The sequence below is a fragment of the Mustelus asterias genome, chromosome 12, assembly GCF_964213995.1.
Source record: "Mustelus asterias chromosome 12, sMusAst1.hap1.1, whole genome shotgun sequence".
Taxonomy (NCBI): Eukaryota; Metazoa; Chordata; class Chondrichthyes; order Carcharhiniformes; family Triakidae; genus Mustelus; species Mustelus asterias.
In genome coordinates this window covers 4,123,356-4,151,065 of record NC_135812.1, presented here as the reverse complement: position 1 = coordinate 4,151,065, position 27,710 = coordinate 4,123,356, and the positions used below count along the sequence as shown (strand labels likewise).

General features: G+C 48.1%; 2 protein-coding genes across 3 annotated transcripts in view; both read right to left on the bottom strand.

Moving 5' to 3' along the window:
• The window catches only part of LOC144501195 (pinopsin-like), a 30,351-nt gene extending 14,170 nt beyond the window's left edge, over window positions 1-16,181 (bottom strand). Inside the window, exons 1-4 of the mRNA XM_078224631.1 lie at window positions 15,980-16,181; window positions 12,327-12,509; window positions 6,912-7,057; window positions 3,667-3,906 (exon numbers count right to left, since the gene is read on the bottom strand). Of these exons, the coding sequence (XP_078080757.1) occupies window positions 3,667-3,906; window positions 6,912-7,057; window positions 12,327-12,509; window positions 15,980-16,181 (771 nt within the window). The remainder of the gene's footprint in view (window positions 1-3,666; window positions 3,907-6,911; window positions 7,058-12,326; window positions 12,510-15,979) is intronic.
• eral1 (Era-like 12S mitochondrial rRNA chaperone 1) overlaps window positions 1-27,710 on the bottom strand; it is a 682,619-nt gene that overhangs the window by 441,667 nt on the left and 213,242 nt on the right. The window lies entirely within an intron of this gene.

The following is a 27,710-nucleotide window of genomic DNA, read 5'->3' as shown; positions in this document are numbered from 1 at the left end:
CCAGATGACATTCTGGTTACTGGAAAAGATGAAGAAGAACATCCTTGGAATCCGGATGCCACTCTACAAAGATTGGAGGACTACGGCTGAGAGTCCGCAAGGACAAGTGCAAATTCTTCCAGTCTTCCATTGAGCATTTGGTACATGTGATAAATGTCACAGGTCTTCACAAATCTCTTTCAAAGTAAAGGCTATTACAGTGACACTCAAGCCTCAGAATGCTAACCAGTTGTAATCCTTCCTAGGGTTGTTGAACTACTGCAGAAGGTTAGTTCTAAATTTGGCAACGATATTAAAGCCGTTGTGTAACCTGCTGTGCCAAAACGAGAAGTGGAAGTGGTCAGATCAGTGCAACAACGCTTTCTTGCTAGCCAAGGAGGCATCGCTCAAATCTGCATTCCTGACACATTTTCATCCAAACCTACCTCTACAGTTAGCATGCGACACATCTCCCTACACTGTTGGATCCCATGTCATGACGTTGGATGAAGAGAAACCCATTGTTTTTGCATTCAGAATGTTGAGCAAAGCTGAAAGTAACTACATAGAAAGTGAAAGAGAAATCATAAGAATTATCCTTGGAAAAGAGAGATCTCAATAATTCTTGTATGGAAGAAAGTTCACATTATTGATGGACCATCGTCCATTAATGAGAATTTTTGGACCACATCCAGAAATACCATCCTGGCAGCAAGCAGAAGGTCGAGATGGGCACTGCTTTTGTTTATACATACTTATATCATCAAGTATTGGCAATCAAGTCTGCATTGTAATGCAGATGGGCTTTCTTGTTTACTACGACCAAATAGTTCATCAGCAAGTAGTGCAAGTGGAAGTATCTTCTACTTTGAACAGGTAGAGAGTACACCTATCACTTCAACATAAGTAAAGAACTATACTCAAAGTGATCATACACTCTCTGAAGTTTTGGAGATGGTGCTAAGAGCCAAGACCTCAGATCCAAACCTTGAATTGAAATTGTACTCCACTAGAAGATTGGAGTTATCTGTACAGTCAGGATGTCTTCTCTGGGGGCTCAGAGTAATCATTCCACCACTATTGGACACATTACATGAGGAAGATTGTGGAATAGTGAGAATGAAAGAGATGGCGAGGAGCTGTTTCTGGTGGCCTGGATTGGATGCATAAATAGAGGAGAAGGCTGGAACATGCTCTTCACGTGTGAAGGTATGAAATCTGCCACTGTTAGCACTGTTGCATCCTCAGGAGTGGCCGGAAGAGACTTGGCAATGGGTGCATGTCGGCTACTCAGAACCTTTTGAAGGACACATGGTCCTAATCACAGTTGATGCACATTCGAAGTGGCCAGAAATCACCATAATTAAGTCAACTTCATCAGAAAAGATGATCAAGGGGTTAGGAGAAATCTTTAGTAGATTCGGAACATAGTTTGTCTCTCAAGAATTTCTTGATTAATAAGGGGATCAGGGGTTATGGGGAAAAGGCAGGAGAATGGGGATGAGAAAATATCAGCCATGATTGAATGGTGGAGCAGACTCGATGGGCCGAGTGGCCTAATTCTGCTCCTATGTCTTGTGGTCTTATGGTCTGAGAATTTGAAAGTTACTTGAAACAGAATGGTGTATTGTTGAAAAGAACTAACAAGGTCAGATCGAACAGTGGGAAAACAAAACAAAGTATCTTGTCTTCCGCCAAGGACAAGGAGTTCTGGTCAGAATCTACTCTTCAGGCGTGAAATGGGTTCTTGCCAGGATGATTGCACAGACTGGACCTGTCTCATATACCATCCAGATCCAGGGTGATGATGCCATCTGGAGGAGGCATGCGGAACAGCAGTTAGGGGGGAGGACCGACCCATCAGAGATGGAATCTGCAGCGTATCCAAATTCAATTGTACAAGGTTCTGAAGACCTGAATTTTCCTGAAACTCAGACACCGACAGAACCGGTTGAGGAAAACAACAGCTCAATTTCAGACCAAGCACAGAGTCAACCTTGAGTTACAATGTTGACACTGGGTCAAAACAACCACTGGCGATGTGCGTACAAAGTTGGAAATGGCAGAGCTTGCAACTCATGCCAAGAAGCAGACGCCTGAGGTTTGCGGGCAGCCATTCAGAGAACAATGACCCACAAACCATCTGACTCAGTGGTTATTGTTGTTTGATTATCGTTCGTGTTTACATTTGTTAGGGATGTTTGAGTTAAAGGAGGAGGGAATGTTATGCACTTATATTGATTTCTGAGGAGTGGCACTGAGGTTGCACTGACTATTATAATAATATATGCGTGACATCGCCGCAAGTGACATCACTGATTGCTGGTAACTGTACAGAATAAAGGAACAGCCTGTACTGAGTTAATAAAGCTTCTTTAGTTTGTCAGCCTCTGTGCCTCCTAGCACCAATCCTACAAACACAACAAGGGCGACTGGTCAAAAGCGAGCGAGATTAGCGTTAAGGAGCACCTTAAAGGAGGACAGCGAGGTAGAGAGGAATTTCAGAGCTTCGGGGTCTTGACAATTGGGATGCAGCCGCCCACGGTGGAGTGAAGGGAGCCACAGAAAATCCAAGGAGGAGTGTGGAGCTCCGCAGTTACGGAGATAGGGTTTGGGGTGGGGTTAGAATCATAGAATCCCTACAGAGCAGAAGGAGGCCATTCAGCCCATCGAGTCTGCACCGACCACAATCCCACCCAGGCACTATTCCCATAACCTCTCATATTTTACCCCGCTAATCCCCCTGACACTAGGGTCAATTTAGCATGGCCAATCAACCTAACCCGCACATCTTTGGATTGTGGGAGGAAACCAGAGCACCCGGAGGAAACCCACACAGAGAGAATGTGCAAACTCCACACAGACATTGACTTGAGGCCGGAATTGAACTCGGGTCCCTGGTGCTGTGAGGCAGCAGCGCTAACCACTGTGCCACCATTGGCACAGTCGGGGTGAGGCCACAGGGGTTGGAAGGGGCTTTGAAAAAAAGATGAGAGTTTTAAAATTGAGATGTTGCTTAACCGGGAGTCAGTGTAGGTCATCGAGCGCTAGGGAGGATGGCTGAACGGGACTTGGTACAAGTTAGGACATCAACAACAGAGTGATGGATGAGTTCAATTTACAAGAGTGGCACATTGGATAATGGCCAGGTGTGTATTGGAACAGGTTGGAGGCAACAAAGACATAGATCAGAATACCCAGGCACCTGCCACATCCTCCTGTTTCTGTATCAATCCCAACTTTGAGAGGAGCTCCTCGGGATTGTGAAAAGGAGCTAATAATTATGGTTATCAATTCTCCAGGATTGTCTCAAAGACTTAAGAGTTTGCAGATAAATCTTCCAAACATCTTGGCAAGAAAACACAGGGTGCAGCATCATTAAAAACTATGTTTTCCTTTTCCCTGAAGAATGTTATTTATTCATGATCTAAAAACAAACTGGAGATGGAAAAAGAAACCAGCTGTTTGACTGTCAGAGAAGGATTGTCCAATCAGATAATGCAGAGTCTCCTTGCTGCAGAGCGGTGGAGCTTGATGATGATTGACATGTTGGGTGAACCAATGGTGAGAGTGTGTGTCCTGCACACTGGGGCCAATAGCAGCTGGAGGTAACATGTGATGAAGTGTCCAGGAGGACATGCAAGTAGAGTTGGCAACCACTAATATACATGGGAGAATTAATCTTACCTGTTTGTTCATAAAGACATAAATAATGGGATTGTAGACAGTGGCGGTCTTTGAGAAATAGGAGGGCATGGATGCCAAGGTGGGGTGAATCACGATGTCCTTATTCACAGCAATAACCATGGCAAAGGTAGAATAAGGAAGCCAGCAGATCAGGAATGCCATCACCATGGCAACTACCATACGGGTTACCTCCTTCTCCGCTCGCTGTGTTGTCTGACACTCCTTTTGTTGCTGTGCAACCTGCAGAAGGAGGAAGTGCATGGCTCATTCTGCCATCTCCTTTAACAAAATGATGCTTATCAAGGTGAAGGATAGCAGCATTGGGAAATACAGCAATGTCCCCATCAAACACTCCCAAGATAGGTACAGAGTAAAGCTCCCTCTACACTGTCCCCATCAAACATTCCCAGGACAAGTACAGCACAGGGTTAGATACAGAGTAAAACTCCCTCCACACTGTCCCCATCAAACACTCCCAGGACAAGTACAGAGTAAAGCTCCCTCTACACTGTCCCCATCAAACATGATGTGGAGATGCCGGCGTTGGACTGGGGTAAACACAGTAAGAAGTCTCACAACACCAGGTTAAAGTCCTGCTTAATAAACCTGTTGGACTTTAACCTGGTGTTGTGAGACTTCTTCCCATCAAACATTTCCAGGACAGGTACAGCACAGGGTTAGATACAGAGTAAAGCTCCCTCCACACTGTCCCCATCAAACACTCCCAGGACAAGTACAGAGTAAAGCTACCTCTACACTGTCCCCATCAACCATTCCCAGGACAGGTACAGCACGGAGTTGGATACAGAGTAAAGCTCCCTCTACACTGTCCCCATCAAACACTCCCAGGACAGGTACAGCACAGGGTTAGATACAGAGTAAAGCTCTCTCTACACTGTCCCCATCAAACAGTCCCAGGACAGGAGCAGCATGGGGTTAGGTACAGAGTAAAATGGTGGAGGAGTGATGAGTGGGAGTTGGGGGCGGGGGAAGGAGGAGGGGGAAAGGGGAGGTAGAGGGGGAGGTGAGGAGAGAGGGAGGGCAGGAGAAAGGATAAGGAAAGGTGTGGAAGGTGAAGGATGGATAGGGGGAGGGGAGGAGAGAGGGAAGGGTGGGGGAGGGAGAACAGGAGCGGGAGTGGGTGGGGAGGTGTATGGGAGGGGCAGAAGAGGGGAAGAGGAGGGCAGTTAGATGAGAGAGGGAAGGGGCGGAGAGGGGAAAGGTGGAGAGAGGAGGAAGAGGGCAGAGCAAGGGGGAGCAAGAGGGGGATGGGAAGAGTAGGGGAGGGAGAGGAGGCAGACAGGCGAGGGGGAGCGGGATGGAGAGTGGGAGGGAGAGGAGGCAGACAGGTGAGGGGGAGGAGGAGGGAGATGGAGAGTAGGAGGGAAACCATAAGAAATAGGAACAGGAGTAGGCTATTCGGTCCCTTGGGAGGATTGGGGGATGACATGGGGAGGAGATCAAGAAGGGGAAGGAAGAGGGGAAGGACGGAAGAAAAGGAGGAGGAGAAGGAGAGGAGGAGGAGAGGGGGAGGGGTGGGGGAGAGCCAGGAGGAGGGAAGGAGGGGTGCAACAGGAGGTAAGCGTGGATAGGGAAGGGGGAATGGAAGGGGGAAGGGTGCAGACGGGGTTGGTGGAGGGAGACCAAAGGGGAAGGGAGGGGTTGGGAAGAGGAGGAGAGTTGGGGAGGGGAAAGGGAAGAATATCAAGCTGGTCTGACACTGCTGCTGCTTACAAAGCTTCAATAGTGCAATTGCTTCCCAACATTCCTTGTTGAGGTTTGTGAGTTAGTGCCAGAGAGCCAGTGATGTCCATGGAGAAACTGAACCAATGACTTTCAGCAGAGTGGACAATCCCCAGCTCCTGTCTCTTTAGACTCTGCAAATTCAAGTCTGGCCTCTGAGTTGGAAGGTTGTGACCAATCCCCAGTCCCCAGTCCAGAGAAATGAGCTCATAACTAAGGCTGACAGCTTGTAGTGTGTGTTCACACTGTGTGCTTGTAGTGTGTACCCACACTGTGTATTCTAGTGTGTGCTCGCACTGTGTATTGTAGTGTGTGCTCACACTGTGTGCTTGTAGTGTGTACCCACACTGTGTATTCTAGTGTGTGCTCGCACTGTGTATTGTAGTGTGTGCTCACACTGTGTATTGTAGTGTGTGCTCACACTGTGTGCTTGTAGTGTGTACCCACACTGTGTATTCTAGTGTGTGCTCGCACTGTGTATTGTAGTGTGTGCTCACACTGTGTACTTGTAGTGTGTACTCACACTGTGTATTGTAGTGTGTGCTCACACTGTGTACTTGTAGTGTGTACTCACACTGTGTATTGTAGTGTGTGCTCACACCGTGTACTTGTAGTGTGTGCTCACACTGTGTACTTGTAGCGTGTAAGTATACTGAGGAAATTTGGCATGTCAACTACGACTCTCACCAAATTTTACAGATGCACCATAGAAAGCATTCTTTCTGGTTGTACTACAGCTTGGTATGGCTCCTGCTCTGCCCAAGACCGCAAGAAACTACAAAAGGTCATGAATGTAGCCCAATCCATCACGCAAACCAGCCTCCCATCCATTGACTCTGTCTACACTTCCCGCTGTCTCCATAAAACCATAAGACCATAAGACATAGGAGCAGAATTAGGCCACTCGGCCCATCGAGTCTGCTCCGCCATTCAATCATGGCTGATATTTTTCTCATCCCCATTCTCCTGCCTTTTCTCCATAACCTCTGATCCCCTTATTAATCAAGAACCTATCTATCACTGTCTTAAAGACACTCAATGACCCGGCCTCCACAGCCTTCTGCGGCAAAGAGTTCCACAGGTTCACCACTCTCTGGCTGAAGAAATTCCTCCTCATCTCTGTAATTAAGCACACATAATTAAGGACCCCACGCACCCCGGACATTCCCTCTCCACCTTCTTCCCTCGGGAAAAAGAAACAAAAGTCTGAGGTCATGTACCAACCAACTTAAGAACAGCTTCTTGCCTGCTGCCATCAGACTATTGAATGGACCTACCTTGCGTTAAGCTGACCTTTCTCTACACCCTAGCTATGATTGTAACACTACATTCTGCACTCTCTTGTTTCCTTCTCTATGAACAGTAAACTTTGTATAGCACGCAAGAAACAATACTTTTCACTGTATGTTAATGCATGTGACAATAATAAATCAAATCAAATCAATACCAAGTGTTTATACAGGAGGATAGAAAATCAGAGCAAAAAGATTCTCCACACTCACCATTCGGAGAACCACCAGCAAACAGAAATAGGAGAAGATAATCAGACATAGCGGCATCAGGAAACAAGTGACAAAAAGTGCCACCACATAACTGTTGTTGTTGCTTCCTCCAGTGTACCAGTTCGGTCCACAAGATGTTTGCAATCCTAAAGAAAAAGAGATTGTCCTTAATAGCTAAACTGTGACTGTACAAGTACACAGTGCGAATACACACAACAAGCACACAGTGCAAATACACACTACAAGCACAAAGTGTGAGCACACATTACAAGTACACAGTGTGAGCACACACGACAAGCATACAGTGTGAGTACACACTACAAATACACAGTGTGAGTTCGCACTACAAGTATACAGTGTGAGCACACACTACAAGCACAAAGTGTGAGCACACACTACAAGTACACAGTGTGAGCACACACTACAAGTATACAGTGTGAGCACACACGACAAGCACACAGTGTGAGCACACACTACAAGCACACAGTGTGAGTTCGCACTACAAGTATACAGTGTGAGCACACACTACAAGCACACAGTGTGAGCACAGACTACAAGTACACAGTGCGAGCACACACTACAAGCACACAGTGTGAGCACACACTACAAGTACACAGTGTGAGCACACACTACATGCACACAGTGTGAGCACATACTACAAGCACACAGTGTGAGCACACACTACACGTACACAGTGCGAGCACACACTACATGCACACAGTGTGAGCACACGCTACAAGCACACAGTGTGAGCACATACTACAAGTACACAGTGTGAGTACACACTACAAGCACACAGTATGAGTACACACTACAAGTACACAGTGTGAGTACACACTACAATACACAGTATGAGTACACACTACAAGTACACAGTGTGAGTACACACTACAAGTACACAGTGTGAGTACACACTACAATACACAGTATGAGTACACACTACAAGTACACAGTGTGAGTACACACTACAATACACAGTATGAGTACACACTACAAGTACACAGTGTGAGCACACACTACATGCACACAGTGTGAGCACATACTACAAGTACACAGTGTGAACACACACTACAAGCTGTCAGCCTTAGTTATGAGCTCATTTCTCTGGACTGGGGGCTGGATTGGTCACAGCCTTCCAACTCAGAGGCCAGACTGGAATTTGTAGAGTCTAAAGAAACAGGAGCTGGGGATTGTCCACTCTGCTGAAAGTCAGTGGGCTTTTGGCTAGGTCCTTGTGTCTCCCACATTCCGGTTCCTCCATGACGGGAGCAGAAAATCCCAGCCAACATTGTTGGAGAAATAAAGAGGCAATTTTTGGAACTTATTAAGGTTCAGGAAAGATTTACTGGGATAATCGCATACTGAGAGATTATATGTATCAGAATTGGGACTCTCTTTGTAAAAGAAAATGTTAGGGATAACTTGATAGAGGTTTTTTGAAATAACAGAGGGTTTGGCAGGGTGGGGCGTCACGGTGACACAGTGGTTAGCATTGCTGCCTCACAGCATCAGAGACCTGGGTTCAATTCCCGGCTTGGGTCACTGTCTGTGCGGAGTCTACACGTTCTCCCCATGTCTGTGTGGGTTTCCTCTGGGTGCTCCAGTTTCCTCCCACAGTCTGAAAGACGTGCTGGTTAGGGTGCATTGGCCATGCTAAATTCTCCCCCAGTGTACCCGAACAGGCACCGGAGTGTGGCGTCTAGGGGATTTTCACAGTAACTTCATTGCAGTGTTAATGTAAACCGACTTGTGACTAATAAATAAACTTTACTTTAGAATGGACCTAGAAAATTAAGTCATAAATTTAAGATAATCACTAATAGGTGCAAACAGGAATTCAGGAGAAACTTCTTTGTTGGGGAGTTTTTAAATTCTGGAACTCATTATCACAGGGCTGAGGTGAATAGTAATAAATATATTTCAGGGGAATCTGTGTAAACACACAAGGATGAAAGGAATACAGGACAAAGATAAAGGAACGCGAGGAGGCAGGTGTGGAGATTTGCACACGAACAGTGGGAGAGAGCACATCCTGAGTGAGACACAGCCAGAGTGAGTGTGGGTACCGGGAATTTGGAGCACAGTGGGATTGAATCATAAAATCATAGCAACCCTACAGTGCAGAAAGAGGCCATCTGGCCCTTCGAGTCTGCACCGACCACAATCCCACCCAGGCCCTACCCCCATATCCCCACACATTTACCCACTAATCCCTCTAACCTACGCATCTCAGGACAGTAAGGGGCAATTTTAGCATGGCCAATCAACCTAACCCGCACATCTTTGGACTGTGGGAGGAAATCGGAGCACCCGGAGGAAACCCACGCAGACACGAGGAGAATGTGCAAACTCCACACAGAGAGTGACCCAAGCCGGGAATCGAACCCAGGTCGCTAGAGCTATGAAGCAGCAGTGCTAACCACTGTGCTACCGTGCCACCCGATTGGGTGCAGAAGGGAAAGAGATGCTTCTTTATCTTTGTTTTCTAACTTTTTAAATCTTCAGAAAGTGGTCTTGCCCAGCTGGAGCAGTAGAGGTTACAAAGGACTGGTAAGTATTGGGTAATATTTGTTACTTCTATCACTTATCGTTTATAAGGTATTTTTGAGGTTTATAGATTGTAAGAGCTATATTCTGTAATAGCAAAGACCAGGGAAGAAGGTCCTTAGAGTAATTGATACTAGCTGATATTAAAATTGGTTGGCAGGCAAGAAACAAAGAGTAGGAATAAATGGGTCTTGTTCCAAATGGCAGGCAGTGACTAGTGGGGTAGCACAGGGATCGGTGCTGGGACCGCAGCTATTCACAATATATATTAGTGATTTCGATGAGGGAATTCAATGTAATATCTTCAAATTTGCAGATGGCACAAAGTTGGGTGGGAGGGTGAGCTGTGAGGAGGATGCAGAGATGCTTCAGTGTGATTTGGACATGTTGGCCAGTATTCTCCTGGCTTGCTGCACTGCTCGAGCAGCGCATTGGGCTGGGAGACGTGAGTGGGGGGGGCCTTTAGTCCCCCACTTTGTAGTTTGTAGTGCAATGAGCTCCGCACTGAAAATTGGTATGGAGCTGATTATCATATGGAAATTACAAGTATTCTCTCGTCCCGCTAGCGTCACTGTCCGTCCCCCTCCGCTTACCCCAGTGATTCCCTACAGCAGGGTTTACAGCTGCTCCCCACTAACAGAGAACAGGCATCCTCACCCTGCTGGTGGAGACAGAGGCCATTGAGGCCCCCAGAAAGTCGGGGGTAAAGGGGGTGGAAAGGGAGTGGCAGTGCCAGCCTAGCAGCATGGCACTGCCCAAGGGACAAATAGGCACTGCCCACTTGGCACTGGGCAGTGCCAAAAGGACAGGGCTGGGGGCAGGACATTCTGTGGGCAGGGCCTATTGGTGGGGAAACGGTGGTGGGGCGGGGAATCCTGCTGTCTCTCTGCACTGGGATTGGTGGGAGAGGGAGGGGGGGAGGGAGGGAGGGAGGAAGACGATCGGGGCTGGATATGGCGAAGGGTTGGACAAGCCATCGGGGGGAGTAGATTGGGGCTGGGGGTGGGTGGGGGGTGGGAGCAGGGGGTGTGGGGGGCGGTAGGCCAGCAATAAGAGGGGTTGTGGGGAAGGCCAGCAATCGGAGGCCAGCGATTGGGAAGTGGGCGATGCGGGGGGTGCAGTGCACATACGTCAATCTCCGCACTGACGGATCCGCAGATACGCAGTGGCCCACTCAGCACTCTGCCTCTCTGACGGGAATAGCTCACCACTTTTCAGAGTGAATCACGCTATGGCACTCTGTGTTGCTGGAGTGTCAGAGATTCGTTCAGGTAAGAATGCCCAAAAAACGGGCGGGGAGTATTCCCATTATCCCACCGGCTGGGCACTTAGTTTTGTTTTGGGAGAATCCCGGCCATTGAGTGTGCGGGCAAATGCATGGCAGATGCAGTATCTTGTGGATAAATGTGAGGTTTTTGGTAATAAGAACAGGAAAGCAGACTCCTATCTGAATGGCCATAAATTAAGAGAAGGCAACGTGACCTGGATGTCCTTGTACACCAGTCGACGAAGGTAAATATGCAGGTGCAATAGGTGGTACAGTAGACAAAGTTGGCCTTTTTAGCAAGAGGATTCGAGTACAGGAGCAGGGATGTCTTGCTGCAATTATATAGGGCCTTGGTGAGGCCACACTTAGATGTTCTTGCTCTAGAGAGAGTGCAGCGAAGGTTTATCAGACTGATTCCTGGGATGGCAGGACTCACCCATGAGGAGAGATTGAGTCGATTAGGATTACATGTGCTGAGTTCGGAAGAATGAGGGGAGATCTCATAGAAACTTATAAAATAATAACAGGACTGGACAGGGTAGATACAGGAAGGATGTTCCCGATGGTGGGGGAGTCCAGAACCAGGAGTCCTAGTCTAAGGATAAGCAGTAAACCTTTAAGGACTGAGATGAGGAGAAATTTCTTCTCACGGAGAGTGGAGAGCCTGTGGAATTTGCACAGAAAGTAGTTGAGGCCAAAACATTGTATATTTTCAAGAAGGAGTTATATATAGATCATAGAATCCCTGCAGTTCAGAAGGAGGTCATTCGCCCCATCGAGCATGCACCGACAACAATCCAATCCTGGCCCTATCCCTGTAATCCCATGTATTTTCCCTGCTAATCCCGACACTAAGGGACAATTTAGCATGGCCAATCCACCTAACCTGCGCATCTTTGGACTGTGGGAGGAAACCGGAGCACCCGGAGGAAACCCATGCAGACACGGGGAGAATGTGCAAACTCCACACAGACAGTGACCCAAGCTGGGAATCGAACCCAGGTCTCTGGCACTGTGAGGCAGCAGTGCTAACCACTGTGCCACCGTGCTGCCCTATCTTGGGACGAAGGGAATCAAACGATATGGGGAGGAAGCAAGGATCAGGTTATTGAGTTGGATGATCAGCCATGATCACAATGAATGGCAGAGTAGGCTTGAATGGCTGAATGGCCTCCTCCTGCTCCTATTTTCCATATTTCTAAACACCAACATGAACCAGTTGGACAGAATGGCCTCATTCTGTCATAGAATCATGGAATCCCTACAGTGCAGAAGGAGGCCATTCAGCCCATCGTGACTGCGCTGACCACAATCCCACCCCGGCCCTATCCCCATAACCCTGTAAATTATTTGTGATTCTCTATCCTAGAGAATCTGTAGATGTTCGACTGTTGAGTACATTCAAGGCTCAGACTGATATATTTTGGGACAAAGGGAATATGGGGATAGGGCAGGTCAGCCATGCATGATCTTATTGAATAGTGTAGTGTCTCGAAGACCCAAAGGCTTTTCCTGCTTTTATTTCCTGTGTGTTTGTGTTATTTTGTCAGTTGTGTTCAAGGTGGGTGTGTGTCTAGAGTCTTGGTCTTACATCGCCTTACCCTCAGGTACGTAGCTACACCAGCCAAAGAGAGGTGGCACAGTCCAGGTGAATGACCAGATCCAGGTGAAGAGGCAGCCCCCCACTGCGTGTCTTTGCTGGAAGCGGAAATCGCCCATCGGTTTGCAAATTACAATGTATCGCTCGAAGGCCAAGATTGCCAGCGACCACAGTCCCACAATTCCTACTCAGGAAAGACAAACAAGACAACTTAGCCTCTCTCTCTTCCTATTTCTCTCTCTCTCTCTCTTAATCCCTCTCTCACTCTCACCTGCTTTTTCATCTCGCTCGGTCTCACTCTCTCTCTTTCACAACTTCTCTGTCTTTCTATCACTCTCTCTCACCCTTTCTCACTCTCACTCTGTTTCATTCTCTGACTCTGTCTCTTTCTCTCTCTCTTTCTCTCACTCTCTCACCCTCTTTCTCACTTTCTGTGTCTCACTCTCTCAGTCACTCTCTCTCACTCTGTCTCTCTCTTTCTCTCTCTGTCATTCTAGTGTCTCACTCTCACACTCTCTCTGTCACTCTCTCTGTCACTCGCTCTCTCTCTCTCACTCACTCTCTCTCACTCTGTCTCTCACTCTCACTCAATCTGTCTCACTCTCTCTTGCTCTCTCTCACTCTCTTTCTCTCACTCTGCCTTCCACACTCTGACTCTCTTTCTCACTCACACTTTGTCTCTCTCTCTCTTTTTGCCTCAATAGGCTGGAGGAACAGGCAGCCTCACTATGATTTCCCACCCATGGTGTCCGTCTAAAACCTTCCCCTATACAGGGGATGAACACCGTTCCTGTTCTTCCCCTCCCACCTACAGTGAACTTTCAGCCCAGGAGGAGGCTATTCAGCCCATTATGTCCATGCTAGCTCTTTGAAAGAGTGATCTAATTAATTCCACTCTTCTCCCTTCCCGTAAATTTTAATATGTTCATATTCATCCAATTGAAAGTTACTATTCAATTTACTTCCACCAGTCTGTCAGGCAGCATGTTCCAGATTAATAGCCTTGTTGTGTTAAACAAATCCTCATGCTTCCTCTTGTTCTTTTGTCATTGATGTTAAATCTCTGTTCCTCTTGTTGGTAACTCAGTAAAGGTTGAGTTTTTGCTCCTTTACTAATTCCCTCCTTTTATTTGGGGCGGCACGGTGGCACAGTGGTTAGCGCTGCTGCCTCACAGCGCCAGGGCCCCGGGTTCAATTCCCGGCTTGGGTCACTGTCTGTGCAAAGTTTGCACATTCTCCCTGTGTCTGCGTGGGTTTCCTCCGGATGCTCCGGTTTCCTTCCACGGTCCAAAGATGTGCGGGTTAGGTGGATTGGCCATGCTAAATTGCCCCTTAGTGCCAGGGGGACTAGCTAGGGTAAATGCATGGGGTTAATGGGATTGGGCCTGGGTGGGATTGTGGTCGGTACAGACTTGATGGGCCGAATGGCCTCCTTTTGCATTGTAGGATTCTATGATATCCTGAAGGGTTTACTCATTCAATCCGTTCCAATGGAAGCTGGAGGCCCCTCTACCCTTGTAGCCATTTATTGACACCAATAACTCATCAATATCATGGCTAAAACCAACTTCATCTTCACGCAACAACCTTATTTATGGATTTCCCTTGGTGGGGTTGGCGGGGGGAAGTGGTGAGGGTGGTCATTGAATCATTGCATAGCATGTTCAAGAACATTGACTGACCAGTGGGGTTCCACAGTGATCAGTGCTGGGACCATTTACAATATATATTAATGACTTGGAGGAAGGAAGTGAAAGTACTCCAGCCACAAAAATAGGTGGAAAGACAAGTTGCGAGAGGGATACAAACAGTAGAGATATTGATAGGTTTGAGGACATGGGCAAAAGGTTGTCAAATGGAGTATAATGTGGGAAAATGTGAAATTATTCATTTTGGAAAGAAGAACAAAAGAGCAGACTTCAAAACTGCAGAAAGCTGCAACACAAAGGGAGTTGTGCACGAAACACAGAAAGCTGGCACACAATGCAGTAATTCGGAAGGCTAATGGAATGTTGACCCTTATTTCAACGGAGCTGGAGTATAAGAGTAGGGAAGTCTTCCCTGCTGAGATAGACCACATCTGGAGTTCTGCGGGCAGTTTTTGTCCCCTTATTTAAGGAAAGATATTGGATGGGATTTTCTGACCGTGTTCATCCAAAACCGGAAAATCCTGCCCAAGGTCGATAGACCTTTCCATGGTCCACCCCTCGCCCGCTACGATTCCAGTGGCGGGCGGAACAGGAAAATTCACCCCATTATTTCATTGGAGACAGTTCAGAGAAGGTTCACTAGGATGATCCCCGCTATGGAGGGATTGTCTTATGAGGAAAAGTTAACCAGGTTGGGACTCTACTCATTGGAATTTAGAAGAATGAGAGGTGATCTCATTGAAACAGATAGGATTCTGAAGGGGTTTGACAGGGTAAATGCTGAGAGGATGTTTCCCTTCATTGGGAGCGTCTAGGACCAGAGGGCAGAGTCTCAGAATAAAGGGGCGCCAATTTAAGACTGAGACGAGGAGGAATTTCTTCTTGCAGAGGGTTGTGAGTCTTTGGAACTCCTTGCTACAGGGAGCTGTGGGGGCAGAGTCCTTGTATGTATTTAAGGCTGAGATAGATTTTTGATCACTAAGGGAAACAATGGTTATGGGGAAAGGACAGGAAAGTGGACGGGAGGAATGTTGGGTCAGCCACGATCCTATTGAATGGCAAGTCGAGCTCGAGGGGCCGAATGGCCTACTCCTGTTCCTATTTCTTATGGTCTCATGATCTCCCTTTCTGTAACTCTTGGCACTGAGGCTAATCATCGCAAGAATATAAACACCAGAATGACGTTTGCTAACTTGTGAATTCAAGCGTACAAATGATCAGAAACTAGTGAACAAATACAAACAGCGATCAACAAAGTGAATGGAATGTTGACCTTTACCTCAAGGGTACAAAAATGAGGAAGTGAGGCTTCAGTTACAGAGAGTCCCGATCAGATCCTATCTGGAGTAATTACGCCCAGTTCTGGGCACCGCACCTCTGAAATAGGAAAGTAACCTTGCAGGAAATCCAGCAGAGATTCACCAGAATGATATCATTGCATCGTTTAGGTGTGAATTAAAGGGTTAGAAACTGGAAGAGCTGGTTGAATAGACATGGCTTGTGCTGCCTAGAAATTTGCTGATTTGGAAGTGTTCTGCCCTGATTCCCCGGGCAGGGCAGAGCGAGGGATGCAACCTGACATTTAGAGCCAGGCTGTTGGAGGATGATCTCAGAGAGTGTTGGTTCCCACCCAGGGTACCTGAAATCTGGTACTCCCTCCTCCACCCTGGGTGGTTAGCCAGGGAGGGTGGGGGAGCGGTTGAAGTTTCAAGGCTCTGAATAATAAATGTTGGTTAGGAAAAGGATATGAAGGAAAGGAGGGTAAATGGCGTTCAAAGATCTGAGTGAGCGACGGGGCCGCTCTGAGTGGCTGAACAAGCGATTCCAGGGTGGAACCAGGTGTGTACGGCATAGCTCCTCGCTGAGTCTGAGAGAAGTGGATCCCAAACAATGTGACCTTGGAAGGTGGGAGGTGGGGGGAGAGGGGGAGTGGAGGGGCTGCTGGCGGGGATAGGGGGCGGGGGGGGGGGCGCGGTCTGGAAGAATTCTGTGGAGACACACTCACCTGTCAGGGACACCATGAAACCTTCGAACTGGCACACTGACTCCCCCAGAGTGAAGTAGCCATTAATGTTGTTGGAGAAACTGATGGTGCTGCCAAAGAAAGTGACCATCAGGTCAGCAATGGCCAGGTTCACCAGGATGTAGTTGAGTGGCGAACGCAGCCTCTTGTATTTGATGGACACCAGAATGACCATCCCGTTCATGAAGGAGGCCAGGATGACCACCGTGCCCATGAGAGTGGCCACGGCCATGTAGGTGCTCTTTGGGGCGACGTGTGGCCATTGGGGGCCATCGAAAGCTCCGATGGTCAGATTGCGGGTGGCGAGAGATATTGTGGAAAACCCCATCGATCTTCGAGAGGGAAGTTCACTCAAGCTGAGTGTGTTGATTCGCTCTCTGTCGCTGAGTTGCTCAGCTAACCGGCCATTGCCCCACACAACACAGTCCGAACCCTTTGCTGAACCTTATTATAAAGCTGAAACAGCTTAACAACATCGTCAAATAGATTCCTCTCTCCGCCGTGTGGTAATCTTTCTTGACATCTATTTAAAATAACCAGCAGCTTTGAGGGGATTTCTTTCTAAAGTGGTTTCATTAATCAGGGTTCGAAGAATCTGCTGCTAATTTCCCTTCATCCCCCATGTCGAGTCTGTTTGCTTTTAGTTCCAAAAAGATTGTCTGCACCTTTACTTGTCTGCTGGGGCTGTAGGGTGCGGGGCTGCTGGCTGAGGGTGCGGGTGAGGTAGGGGTGCAGGGTGGGGGTGCTGGCTGAGGTGGGGGTGCTGGGTGGGGGTGTAGGGGTCTGGGTGAAGTAGGGGTGCTGGGTGAGGTGGGGGTACTGGGTGAGGTAGGGGTGCTGGGTGAGGTAAGGGTGCTGGTTGGGGGTGCTGGGTGAGGTGGGGGTGCTGGGTGGGGGTGCTGGGTGAGGTAACGGTGCTGTGTGGGGGTGCTGGGTGAGATGGGGGTGCTGGGTGAGGTAGGGGTGCTGGGTGGGGGTGCTGGGGGGTGCTGGGTGAGGTAGGGGTGCTGGGTGGGGGTGCTGGGGGGGTGCTGGGTGAGGTGGGGGTGCTGGGTGAGGTAGGGGTGCTGGGTGGGGGTGTTGGGTGAGGTGGGGGTGCTGGGTGAGGTGGGGGTGCTGGGTGAGGTAGGGGTGCTGGGTGGGGGTGTTGGGTGAGGTGGGGGTGCTGGGTGAGGTGGGGGTGCTGGGTGAGGTTGGGGTGTTGGGTGAGGTGGGGGTACTGGGTGAGGTAGGGGTGCTGTGTGGGACGGTAGGGTGCTGGGTGAGGTGGGGGTGCTGGGTGAGGTGGGGGTGCTGGGTGAGGTGGGGGTGCTGGGTGAGATGGGGTGCTGGGTTGGGGTGCTGGGTGGGGGTGCTGGGTGGGGGTGCTGGGTGAGGTAGGGGTGCCAGGTGAGGTGGGGATACTGGATGAGGTAGGCGTGCTGGGTGAGGTGGGGGTGCTGGGTGAGGTAGGGGTGCTGAGTGAGGTAGGGGTGCCAGGTGAGGTGGGGATACTGGATGAGGTAGGGGTGCTGGGTGAGGTGGGGGTGCTGGGTGAGGTAGGGGTGCGGGGGGGGGGGTGCTGGGTGAGGTGGGGGTGCTGGGGGGGGTGCTGGGTGAGGTGGGGGTGCTGGGTGAGGTGGGGGTGCTGGGTGAGATGGGGTGCTGGGTGAGGTAGGGGTGCTGGGTGAGGTAGGGGTGCTGGGTGAAGTAGGGTTGCTGGGTTGGGGTGTTGGGTGGGGGTGCTGGGTGGGGGTGGGGTGCTGGGTGAGGGTGGGGTGCTGGGTGAGGTAGGGGTGCTGGGTGGGGGTGCTGGGTGAGGTGGGGGTGTTGGGTGAGGTGGGGGTGCTGAGGTGGGGCTGCTGAGAATAGAATAGAATCCCCACAGTGCAGAAGGAGGCCATTCGGCCCATCGAGTCTGCACCGACCACAATCCCACCCAGGCCCTACCCCCACATATTTACCTGCTAATCCCTCTAATCTACGCATCTCAGGACTCTAAGGGGCAATTTTTAACCTGGCCAATCAACCTAACCCACACATCTTTGGACCGTGGGAGGAAACCGGAGCACCCGGAGGAAACCCACGCAGACACGAGGAGAATGTGCAAACTCCACACAGACAGTGATCCGAGCCGGGAATCGAACCCGGGACCCTGGAGCTGTGAAGCAGCAGTGCTAACCACTGTGCTACCGTACCGTGAGGTAGGGGTGCTGGGTGAGGTGGGGGTGCTGGGTGAGGTAGGGGTGCTGGGTGAGGTAGGGATGCTGGGTGAGGTGGGGGTGTTGGGTGAGGTGGGGGTGCTGGGTGAGGTAGGGGTGCTGGGTGAGGTAGGGGTGCTGGGTGAGGTAGGGGTGCTGGGTGAGGTAGGGGTGCTGGGTGAGGTGGGGGTGCTGGGTGAGGTAGGGGTGCTGGGTGAGGTAGGGATGCTTTTATGGGAGTGGGAGGGTGGGGTGACTCTCCTTCACTCACAAGTACCGGAGATAAGGTCAATTTTTAGAGGTGGAGAAGGCTTTCGGCATTCTTGGTTTCATTGATCAGATCATTGAATACAGGAGTTGGGACGTCTTGTTGAAGTTGTACAAGACATTGGTAAGGCCACACTTGGAATACTGTGTACATTTCTGGTCACCCTATTATAGAAAGGATATTATTAAACTAGAAGGAGTGCAGGAAAGATTTACTAGGATGCTACCGGGACTTGATGGTTTGAGTTATAAGGAGAGGCTGGATAGACTGGGACTTTTTTCTCTGGAGCAAAGGAGGCTGAGGGGTGATCTTATAGAGGTCTATAAAATAATGAGGGGCACAGATCAGCTAGATAGTCAAAAACTAGACGGCATAAGTTTAAGGTGAGAGGGGAGAGATACAGAAGTGTCCAGAGGGGCAATTCATTCACACACAGGGTGGTGAGTGTCTGGAACAAGCTGCCAGAGGTAGTAGTAGAGGCGGGTACAATTTTGTCTTTTAAAAAGCATCTAGATAGTTACATGGGTAAGATGGGTATAGAGGAATATGGGCCAAGTGCGGGCAATTGGGATTAGCTTAGGGGTTTAAAAAAAAGGGCGGCATGGACAAGTTGGGCTGAAGGGCCTGTTTCCATGCTGTAAACCTCTCTGACTCTATGACTCTATGAGGTGACCCCAGAAAATGAGCACTGACAGGGAGGGACATGTAGCCCAATTGTATCCTGATCTGTTAAACTCACACACACGCACACACACACACTCTCTCACACAGTGAAGATACTGTGCCCTTAAGAAATGTATTTTAGTCATGTTTCTATGCTGAGTGTGCTTACCAGTCCCTTGCAGTTTATCGGAGCTGTTCTGTCTGGACCCAGAAGCACTGTACCGTTACTGCAACAGCGTAATTGATCTTATTTGATGCAGTGTTTGTTTTGATCTGAATGAATGCAGGGTTCTGTTGTTTTGTGTTTTCCCCTGGGATATTGCAGAGTGGGGCTTGATTAGTTGATTGACAGGTAAGGTCCTATGACTGGGTATAGCTCGGCTTTCACAGAGAGCTCAAGGCCATCTGCTTTTGGGATTTTTAGAGAGAGGGTGCTTTCTCTGTATCGCTTGCACTGTCTGAAGCGGAGACTGGAATCTACCTTTTTCTCTGAGATTCTACTGTCTGGGGGTGGAGTAATGTAGGGAAAGTGGCAGCTAATTTACACACAGCAAGCAGCCTCAGCAGGCAATGTGATAAAGAGACTCGTCTCACCCGCCTTCATGGAGTGAATAAACAAAAGCAGCCTCTGATGCCTAGCAACTCACTAAGGCTCTTTCGATAACATGCCCCAGACACGTGCCCTCCATCACTTCAAAGGACAAGGGCAACAGATACATGGGAACACCGCCACCTACAATTTCCCCTCCAAATCACTCACCATTCTGATTTAGGTATACCCTTCACTGTCTCTGTGTCAAAATCCTGGAACTCCCTCTCTAACTGCACTGTGAGTGTACCTACACCCTGCATAGCATTGAAAAGATTCATGAAGCCAGTTCACTGCCATCTTTCTCAGGACAACAAGAGATGGAGAATAATTGCTGGCCTTGCCAATAACACCCACATTCCAAGAACTAACCTCAGCACCGTCCTTTAGGAATGTAAGTGATTGTGGGTGTCGGACAAGGAATAGAATTAGGATTGCTTTCATCTGCCTCATTCGTTCTGACATTCAACAACATCTTGGACCACACACACACACAGATGAAGGTTTGGGAAAGGTTTTATTTTGTACCTACAGAGCTGAACAGGGGTGGGGGGGGGGGGGGGGGGGGGAGGCGGGGGAGGGGGGGGCGGAGGGTGGAGGGGGGGTGGCAGAATGAAACATGAAAAGAGAGAATAATATTCTTCAGCCGACATCATGAGATACTCTTTAGAAATGAAGTCCTGTTTCTGTGGACAGGTGTCTCTGCAATAAACGAAAGTGAGGCTTTTCTTCTCAGCTGAAAGCTCCTTTGTTTCTCTAATGCCTGGCCTGTGGTTTAACATTAATTACATTTATTAAAGCGGTACATCGGTAGCCTGTATATGTGCAGATCCTGGATAAGCCTTGTGGACATCTCAGGCTGTGAGCTATTGGGGATGGGCTAAAGCTGAAGGCAGTGATTCTCAAGAAATGCCCTTAATTCACAAGGGATCTTCTATAAACACCAGTCACTTTCTGTGGTCAATATCGATCAGGAATTAGATTCCTGATTTGGGTATGTGGAAATGCCATGAGATGATCCCACTCACAGTCGAGGATTATCACAGAACAAAAAAGAGACTTGCATTGGTATAATGCCTTTCACACATCCCCTTACTCCTCCAACTCCTCCTCTGAATCCTCCTCTCCCATTTCCTTCAACTCTCCCAGTCCTTTTCTCTAATTCCCTCCCATTTTGAGAGACAGCACACTAACAGAGGATAACATAGAGTCATAGAATCCCTGCAGTACAGAATCAGAGAAAACCATAGAATCATAGATACCTTGCAGTGCAGAAGGAGGCTATTCGGCCCATCGAGTCTGCACTGACAACAATCCCACTTATCCTATCCAAGGCCCTATTCTTGTAACCCCATATATTTACCTCGCTAATCCCTCGAACCTACACATCCCGAGTCACTAAAGGGCAATTTAGCATGGCCAATGCACCTAACCCGCACATCTTTGGACTGTGGGAGGAAACCGGAGCACCCGGAGGAAACCCACGCAGACATGGAGAGAATGTGCAAACTCCACACAGACAGTGATCCAAGGCTGCAATTGAACTGGGTCTCTGTCGCTGTGAGGCAGCAGTTAAACCCGAGGTATTGTCTGCTCTCTCAGTGGGTGTAGAAGATCCTTTGTTGCTATTTAAGAGCTGGGGTGTTCTCTGCAATGTCCTGACGTATCCCCCGCAACTCACAACACTAAAAGCAGAATTGTTTTAAAGCGTCTCTCATAATCTGGGGAAAGCGGATGAACTGATTTGAAAGGGTAATCACTGTTGTACGGATGATGCGCGATAAATCACACGGGAGGCTGGATGTGCCCAGGAAATAAAGGCTTTTATTGCCAACAATAACGGAGCTACTATATACAATATACAATCCCAGACTAAAGGGTCACCAGGCAGAGCAGTGACCTTTATACCTCTCCTGGAAGGCGGAGCCAACTGGAGTGTACCATAGGACTATATTAACAGGTAGAACAGCCCAACCCTAACCCCAACAGTAACATATCTACAGACTCATAGTGCTGGCCAAACCATGGCTCAGCACTCCTGGTGGTAACCAACAATGGTTCACCACAACGGACAAATGGAGCAGCCCAGAAAATCCCACATTGGAGGGTAGCTAATGTAAGCCGGCTATTCAACAAGGGAGGTAGAGAGAAAACAGGGAACTATGGACCAGTGAGCCTAACATCAGTACTGGGGAAGTTGCTAGTATCCATTATCAAAGATTTCATATCTCAGCATTTGGAAGGCAGTGGAATAATCAGACAAAGTCAGCATGGATTTACAAAGGGTGCAGTTAGAATCAGGTGAATTCATAATGGGCATCAAAGAGATGGCAGACCAGCTGAATAAATATTTTGGATCTGTCTTCACTAAGGAGGACACAAATAACTTATCAGAAGCACGAGGGGACAGAGGGTCTAGCATGAAGGAGGAACTGAAGGAAATGCTTATTAGTCAGGAAATTGTACTGGGGAAATTGCTGGGATTAAAACCAGGTAAGTCACCAGGGCCTGATTCTCTGCATCCCAGAGTACTCAAGGAAGTGGCCTTAGAAATAGTGGACGCATTGGTGATCATTTTCCAGCATTCTATAGACTCTGGAAGAGTTCCAATGGATTGGAGGGTAGCTGATGTAACCCCACTTTTTAAAAAAGGAGAGAGAAAACGGGGAATTATAGACTGGTTAGCCTGACATCGGCAGTGGGGAAAATGCTGGAGTCGCTTATTAAGGATGCAATAGCTGAACATTTGGAAAGCGGTGACAGGATTGGTCCAAGTCAGCATGGAGTCACTAAAAGGAAATTGTGTTTGACAAATCTTCTGGAACTTTTTGAGGATGTGACCAGTAGAGTGGACAAGGGTGAACCAGTGGATGTTGTGTGTCTGGACTTTCAAAAGGCTTTGGACAAGGTCCCACACAAGAGATTAGTGAACAAAATTAAAGCTCATGGTATTGGAGGTAATGTATTGACGTGGATAGAGATCTGGTTGGCAGACAGGAAGCAGAGAGTGGGAATAAACAGGTCCTTTTCAGAGTGGCTGGCAGTGACTAGTGGGTACCGCAGGTTTCAGTGCTGGGACCCCAGCTGTTCACAATATACATTAATGATTTGGACGAAGGAATTGAATACAATATCTCCAAATTTGCAGATGACACACACAGCACAGTGTGTGCTGTGAGGAGGATGCTAAGAGGCTGCAGGGTGACTTGGACAGGCTGGCTGAGTGGGCAAATACTTGGTAAATGCAACATAATGTGGATAAATGTGAGGTTATTCACTTTGGTGGCAAAAACAGGAAGGAAGATTATTATGTGAATAATGGTAGTTTAGGAAAAGGTTTAGTGCAACGTGACCTGGGTGTCATGGTGGAACAGTCGCTGAAGGTTGGCATGCAGGTACAGCAGGCGGTGAGGAAAGCTAATGGAACGCTGGCCTTCATAGCAAGAGGATTTGAGTATAGGAGCAAGGATGTCTTTCTGCAGTTATACAGGGCCTTGGTGAGGGCACACCTTGAGTATTGTGTGCAGTTTTGATCTCCTAGTTTGAGGAAGAACATTCTTGCTATTGAGGGAGTCCAGCAAAGATTCACCAGACTGATTCCTGGAATGGCAGAACTGACATATGAAGAGAGACTGAATCGACTGGGCTTGTACTCACTGGAATTTAGAAGAATGAGAGGGAATCTCACAGAAACATATAAAATCCTGATGGGACTGGACAGGCAGAAAGAATGTTCTGGATATTGGAGAAGTCCAGAACTAGGGGTCACAGTCCATTTAGGACTGAGATGAGGAAGAACTTCTTCACTCAGAGAGTTGTGAACTTGTGGAATTCTCTCCCACAGAAAGCTGTTGGGGCCAGTTCGTTAAATAAGTTCAAGAGGGAGCTGGAAGTGGCCCTTGCCAAACGGATCAAGGGGTATGGTGATAAAGCAGGATTGGGATACTGAAAGTGCATGATCAGCCATGATCATATTGAATGGTGGTGCAGGCTCGAAGGGCCGAATGGACCTATTTTCTATGTTTCTTTTTATTCATTTGTGGGACATGGGCGTCGCTGGCTGCCCAGCATTTATTGCCTATTCCTAGTTTCCTGAGGGCAGATGGGAGTCAACCACATTGCTGTGTCTCTGGAGTCACATGTAGGCCAGACCAGGTAAGGACGGAGATTTCCTTCCCTAAAGGACATTAGTGAACCAGATGGGGTTTTCCGACAATCGACAATGGTTTCATGGTCATCAGTAGATTCGTAATTCCAGATATTTTTTACTGAATTCAAATTCCACCATCTGCCGTGGCGGGATCCGAACCCAGGTCCCCAGAACATTAGCTGAGTTTCTGGATTAATAGTCCAGCGATAATACCACTAGGCCATCGCCTCCCCATGTCTATGTTTGACGAATGTATTGGAATTCTCTGAGGATGTAACTCGTAGGATTGACTGAGGAGAACTAGTGGATGTGGTCTGTTGAGACTTTCAAAAGGTTTTTGACAAGGTCTCACGTAACAGACTACTATGTAAAGTTAAAGCACATGGGATTGCAGGTAATGTCTTGAGATGGATAGAAAGCTGGTTAGCAGATAGGAAGCAAAGAGTTGGTATAATTGGGTCTTTTTCTGACTGGCCATCAGTGACGAGTGGGGTTCAGCAGGGATCTGTGCTAGGACCCCAACTGTTCACATTATATATTAATGATTTGGAAGAGGGAACTGAATGTATTATCTCCAAATTTGCAGATGATACAAAGTTGGTGGGAGGGTGAACTCTGAGGAGGATGCAGAGATGTTCCAGTGTTATTTGGACAGGCTGAGTGTGTGGGCATGTGCATGGCAGATGCAGCATAATGTGGATAAATGTGAGGTTATCCACTTTGGTAGCAATAATAGGAAGACAGATTATTACTTGAATGGGTGTAAATTGAGAGAGGTGGATGTTCAACGAAACATTGGAGTCCTCGTGCATCAGTCGCTGAAAGTAACTGTGCAGGTACAGCAGGCAGTAAAGAAAGCAAATGGTATATTGGTCTTCATAGCGAGAGGATTTGAGTATCGGGATAGGGACGTTTCACTACAGTTGTATAAAGCTATGGTGAGGCCACACCTGGAGTATTGTGTGCAGTTTTGGTGTCCTAATCTGAGGAAGGATGTCCTTGCTATAGAGGGAGTGCAGTGAAGGTTTACCAGGCTGATTCCTGGGATGGCAGGTCTGTCATATGAGAAGAGACTAAGTCAGTTAGGATTATATTCACTGGAGTTTAGAAGAGTGAGAGAGGATTTCGTAGAAACTTATAAAATTCTAACAGGGTTAGACAGGGTAGATTCAGAAAGAATGTTCCCAATGGTGGGAGACTCCAGAACTGGGGGGTCATAGATTAAGGATAAGGGCTAAACCTTTAAGAACTGAGGTGAGAAGAAATTTCTTCACCCAGAGGGTGGTGAATGTGTGGAATTCACTAATTCATGGTATTTGCTACCAAATAAACCTGTTGGACTTTAACCTGGTGTTGTGAGACTTCTTACTGTGCTTACCCCAGTCCAACGCCGGCATCTCCACAAAAGGAATTCACTACCACAGGATGTAGTTGAGGGCAAAGCATTGTCTGATTTCAAAAAGAAATTAGATATAGCTCTTGGGGCTAAAAGGATTAAGGGATATGGGGGCGGTAGGGGGGGATCAGGATATCAGCCACGATCAAGATGAATGGCGGAGCAGGTTCGAAGGGCTGAATGGCCTACTCCTGCTTCTAGTTTCTATCTTTCTATGTAAACAATAATGAGGCGAGCGGAGCAGGGAAAATGTGTTTTGAACGTGGAGAGTTAAATGGGAAAATAATCCTCTTGACAAGAACAGTGAATATTTCAAACATCTCAAAGGCCAGACGAGCTGATCATTTTTAATGATTAAATGTAAACATCAGGTTCCCCACTGGCTCCATCAGTAAATAGGCCACTGGTCCAAATGGGAGCTGGTTTCTTGGGCTTGTATTTCCACATTATGGTCACCAGGTGTCAGTGTGAGCCCAGGTTTAGAGAGCGATGACTCAGCAAGGAACAGCATTCATCATTTTCATTGAACAGAATAGTAGAATCCCTGCAGGAGGCCATTCAGCCCATCAAGTCTGCACTGACTGACTGAGCATCTTACTCAGGCCTGGTACCCTGTCCTCTCCTTATAATCCCACACATTTTACCATGGCTAATCCCCATAACCTACACATTTGAGTCACTAAGGGTCAATTTACCATGGCAAATCCACCTAACCCGCACACCTTTGGACTGTGGGGGGGGGAACCGGAGCACCCGGAGGAAACCCACACAGACACAGGGAGAACGTGCAAACTCCAGACAGACAGTGACCCAAGGCCGGAATTGAACCCGGGTCCCTGATGCTGTGAGGCAGCAGCGCTAACCACTGTGCCACCGTGTCGCAACGATCCTCTCTCACATTGAGTGAGACACAAGTCTCTCACATGGCGCTGAAGTGAGGAAAGAAAAGACTTGAATTTCTATAGCACCTTTCATGACCTCAAGTTGTCCCAAAGCATTTTCCAGCCAATGAAGTGCTTTGGAAACATTGTCACTTGCAAATAGGAAATGCAGCAGCCAATTTGTGCACAGCAAGATCCCATGAAGAGCAATGTGATCATTGATCACATTTCATGCGGAGCTGGTATTGGTCAAGACTTCAGCCTTCTCTTTTCTAGAGAAAACAGACCCAGTCGCTCGGTCTTTCCTGATGTTTCAAACACTCTCACATCAGAACAGCAAGTGTAAACCACAAACTTGTACCTAGAATTAGAATCACAGAATGGTAGAATACAGAAGGAAGCCATTCAGCCCATCAAGTCTGCAGGGCTCTTTCAAAGAGCTCTCCAAGAGTTTCACTCCCAACTCTACCCCCATGTGGGCAGCATGGTGGCACAGTGGTTAGCACTGCTGCCTCACAGCGCCAGGGACCTGGGTTCAATTCCCGGTTTGGGTCACTGTCTGTGTGGAGTTTGCACATTCTCCCCGTGTCTGTGTGGGTTTCCTCCAGGCGCTCCGGTTTCCTCCCACAATCCGAAAGGCGTGCTGGTTAGGGTGCATTGGCCACACTAAATTCTCCCTCAGTGTATCTGAACAGGTGCCGGAGTGTGGCAACTGGGGGATTTTCACACTAACATTGCAGAGTTAATGTAAGCCTACTGGTGATACTAATAAATAAACTTAAAAAATGTTCCTGCAAGATTCTTCCCTCCTTCAAATAAGAAGGTTGTGGGGCTGAAGGAGGCGACCGAGAGAGGGAGGAGCGAAGCTGCAAAGACATTTGTAGTCTGAGATTTTTAAAATTGAGGCATTGCTTAGCTGGGAGTTAGTGTAGATCAGTGAGCACAGGGTAAATGGGACTGTGTGCAAGGGTCAGATAAAGGCTGCAGAGTTCTGGGTGGCCCCAATTTCTCAGAGGGTAGCGTTATGTATTGTATGTTTTGTTTGCCTTGCCATACTTTGCAGTCATGACATACTTGATTTCTGTGTCTGTTTGCACTGTTGGAGAACAGATATCCACTCCATCTGACGAAGGAGCTGTGCTCCGAAAGCTTATGGTATTTGCTACCAAATAAACTTGTTGGACTTTAACCTGGTGTTGTGAGACTTCTTACTATACTTTGCAGGCCAGGGCATTGGGGGATCACAGGATCCATGTCTGCTGACTGCGGAGTTTGACTGCGACAACAGGAAAGAACAATTGCAATGTTCACCACCTCCTGTGTCTACTCTCGTTTATTTATTTGTTGGACATGGGCGTCGCTGGCTAAGCTAGCAGTTGTTGCCCATCCCTAGTTGCCCTTAAGAAGGTGGTGGTGAGCTGCCTTCTTGAATCGCTGCAGTCCACGTGCTGTGGGTTGACCCACAATGCCATTAGGGAGAGATTGCCAGGATTTTGACCCAGCGACTGCAAAGGAATGGCGATATATTTCCAAGTCAGGATGGTGAGTGGCTTGGAGGGGAACCTCCAGGTGGTGGTGTTCCCATG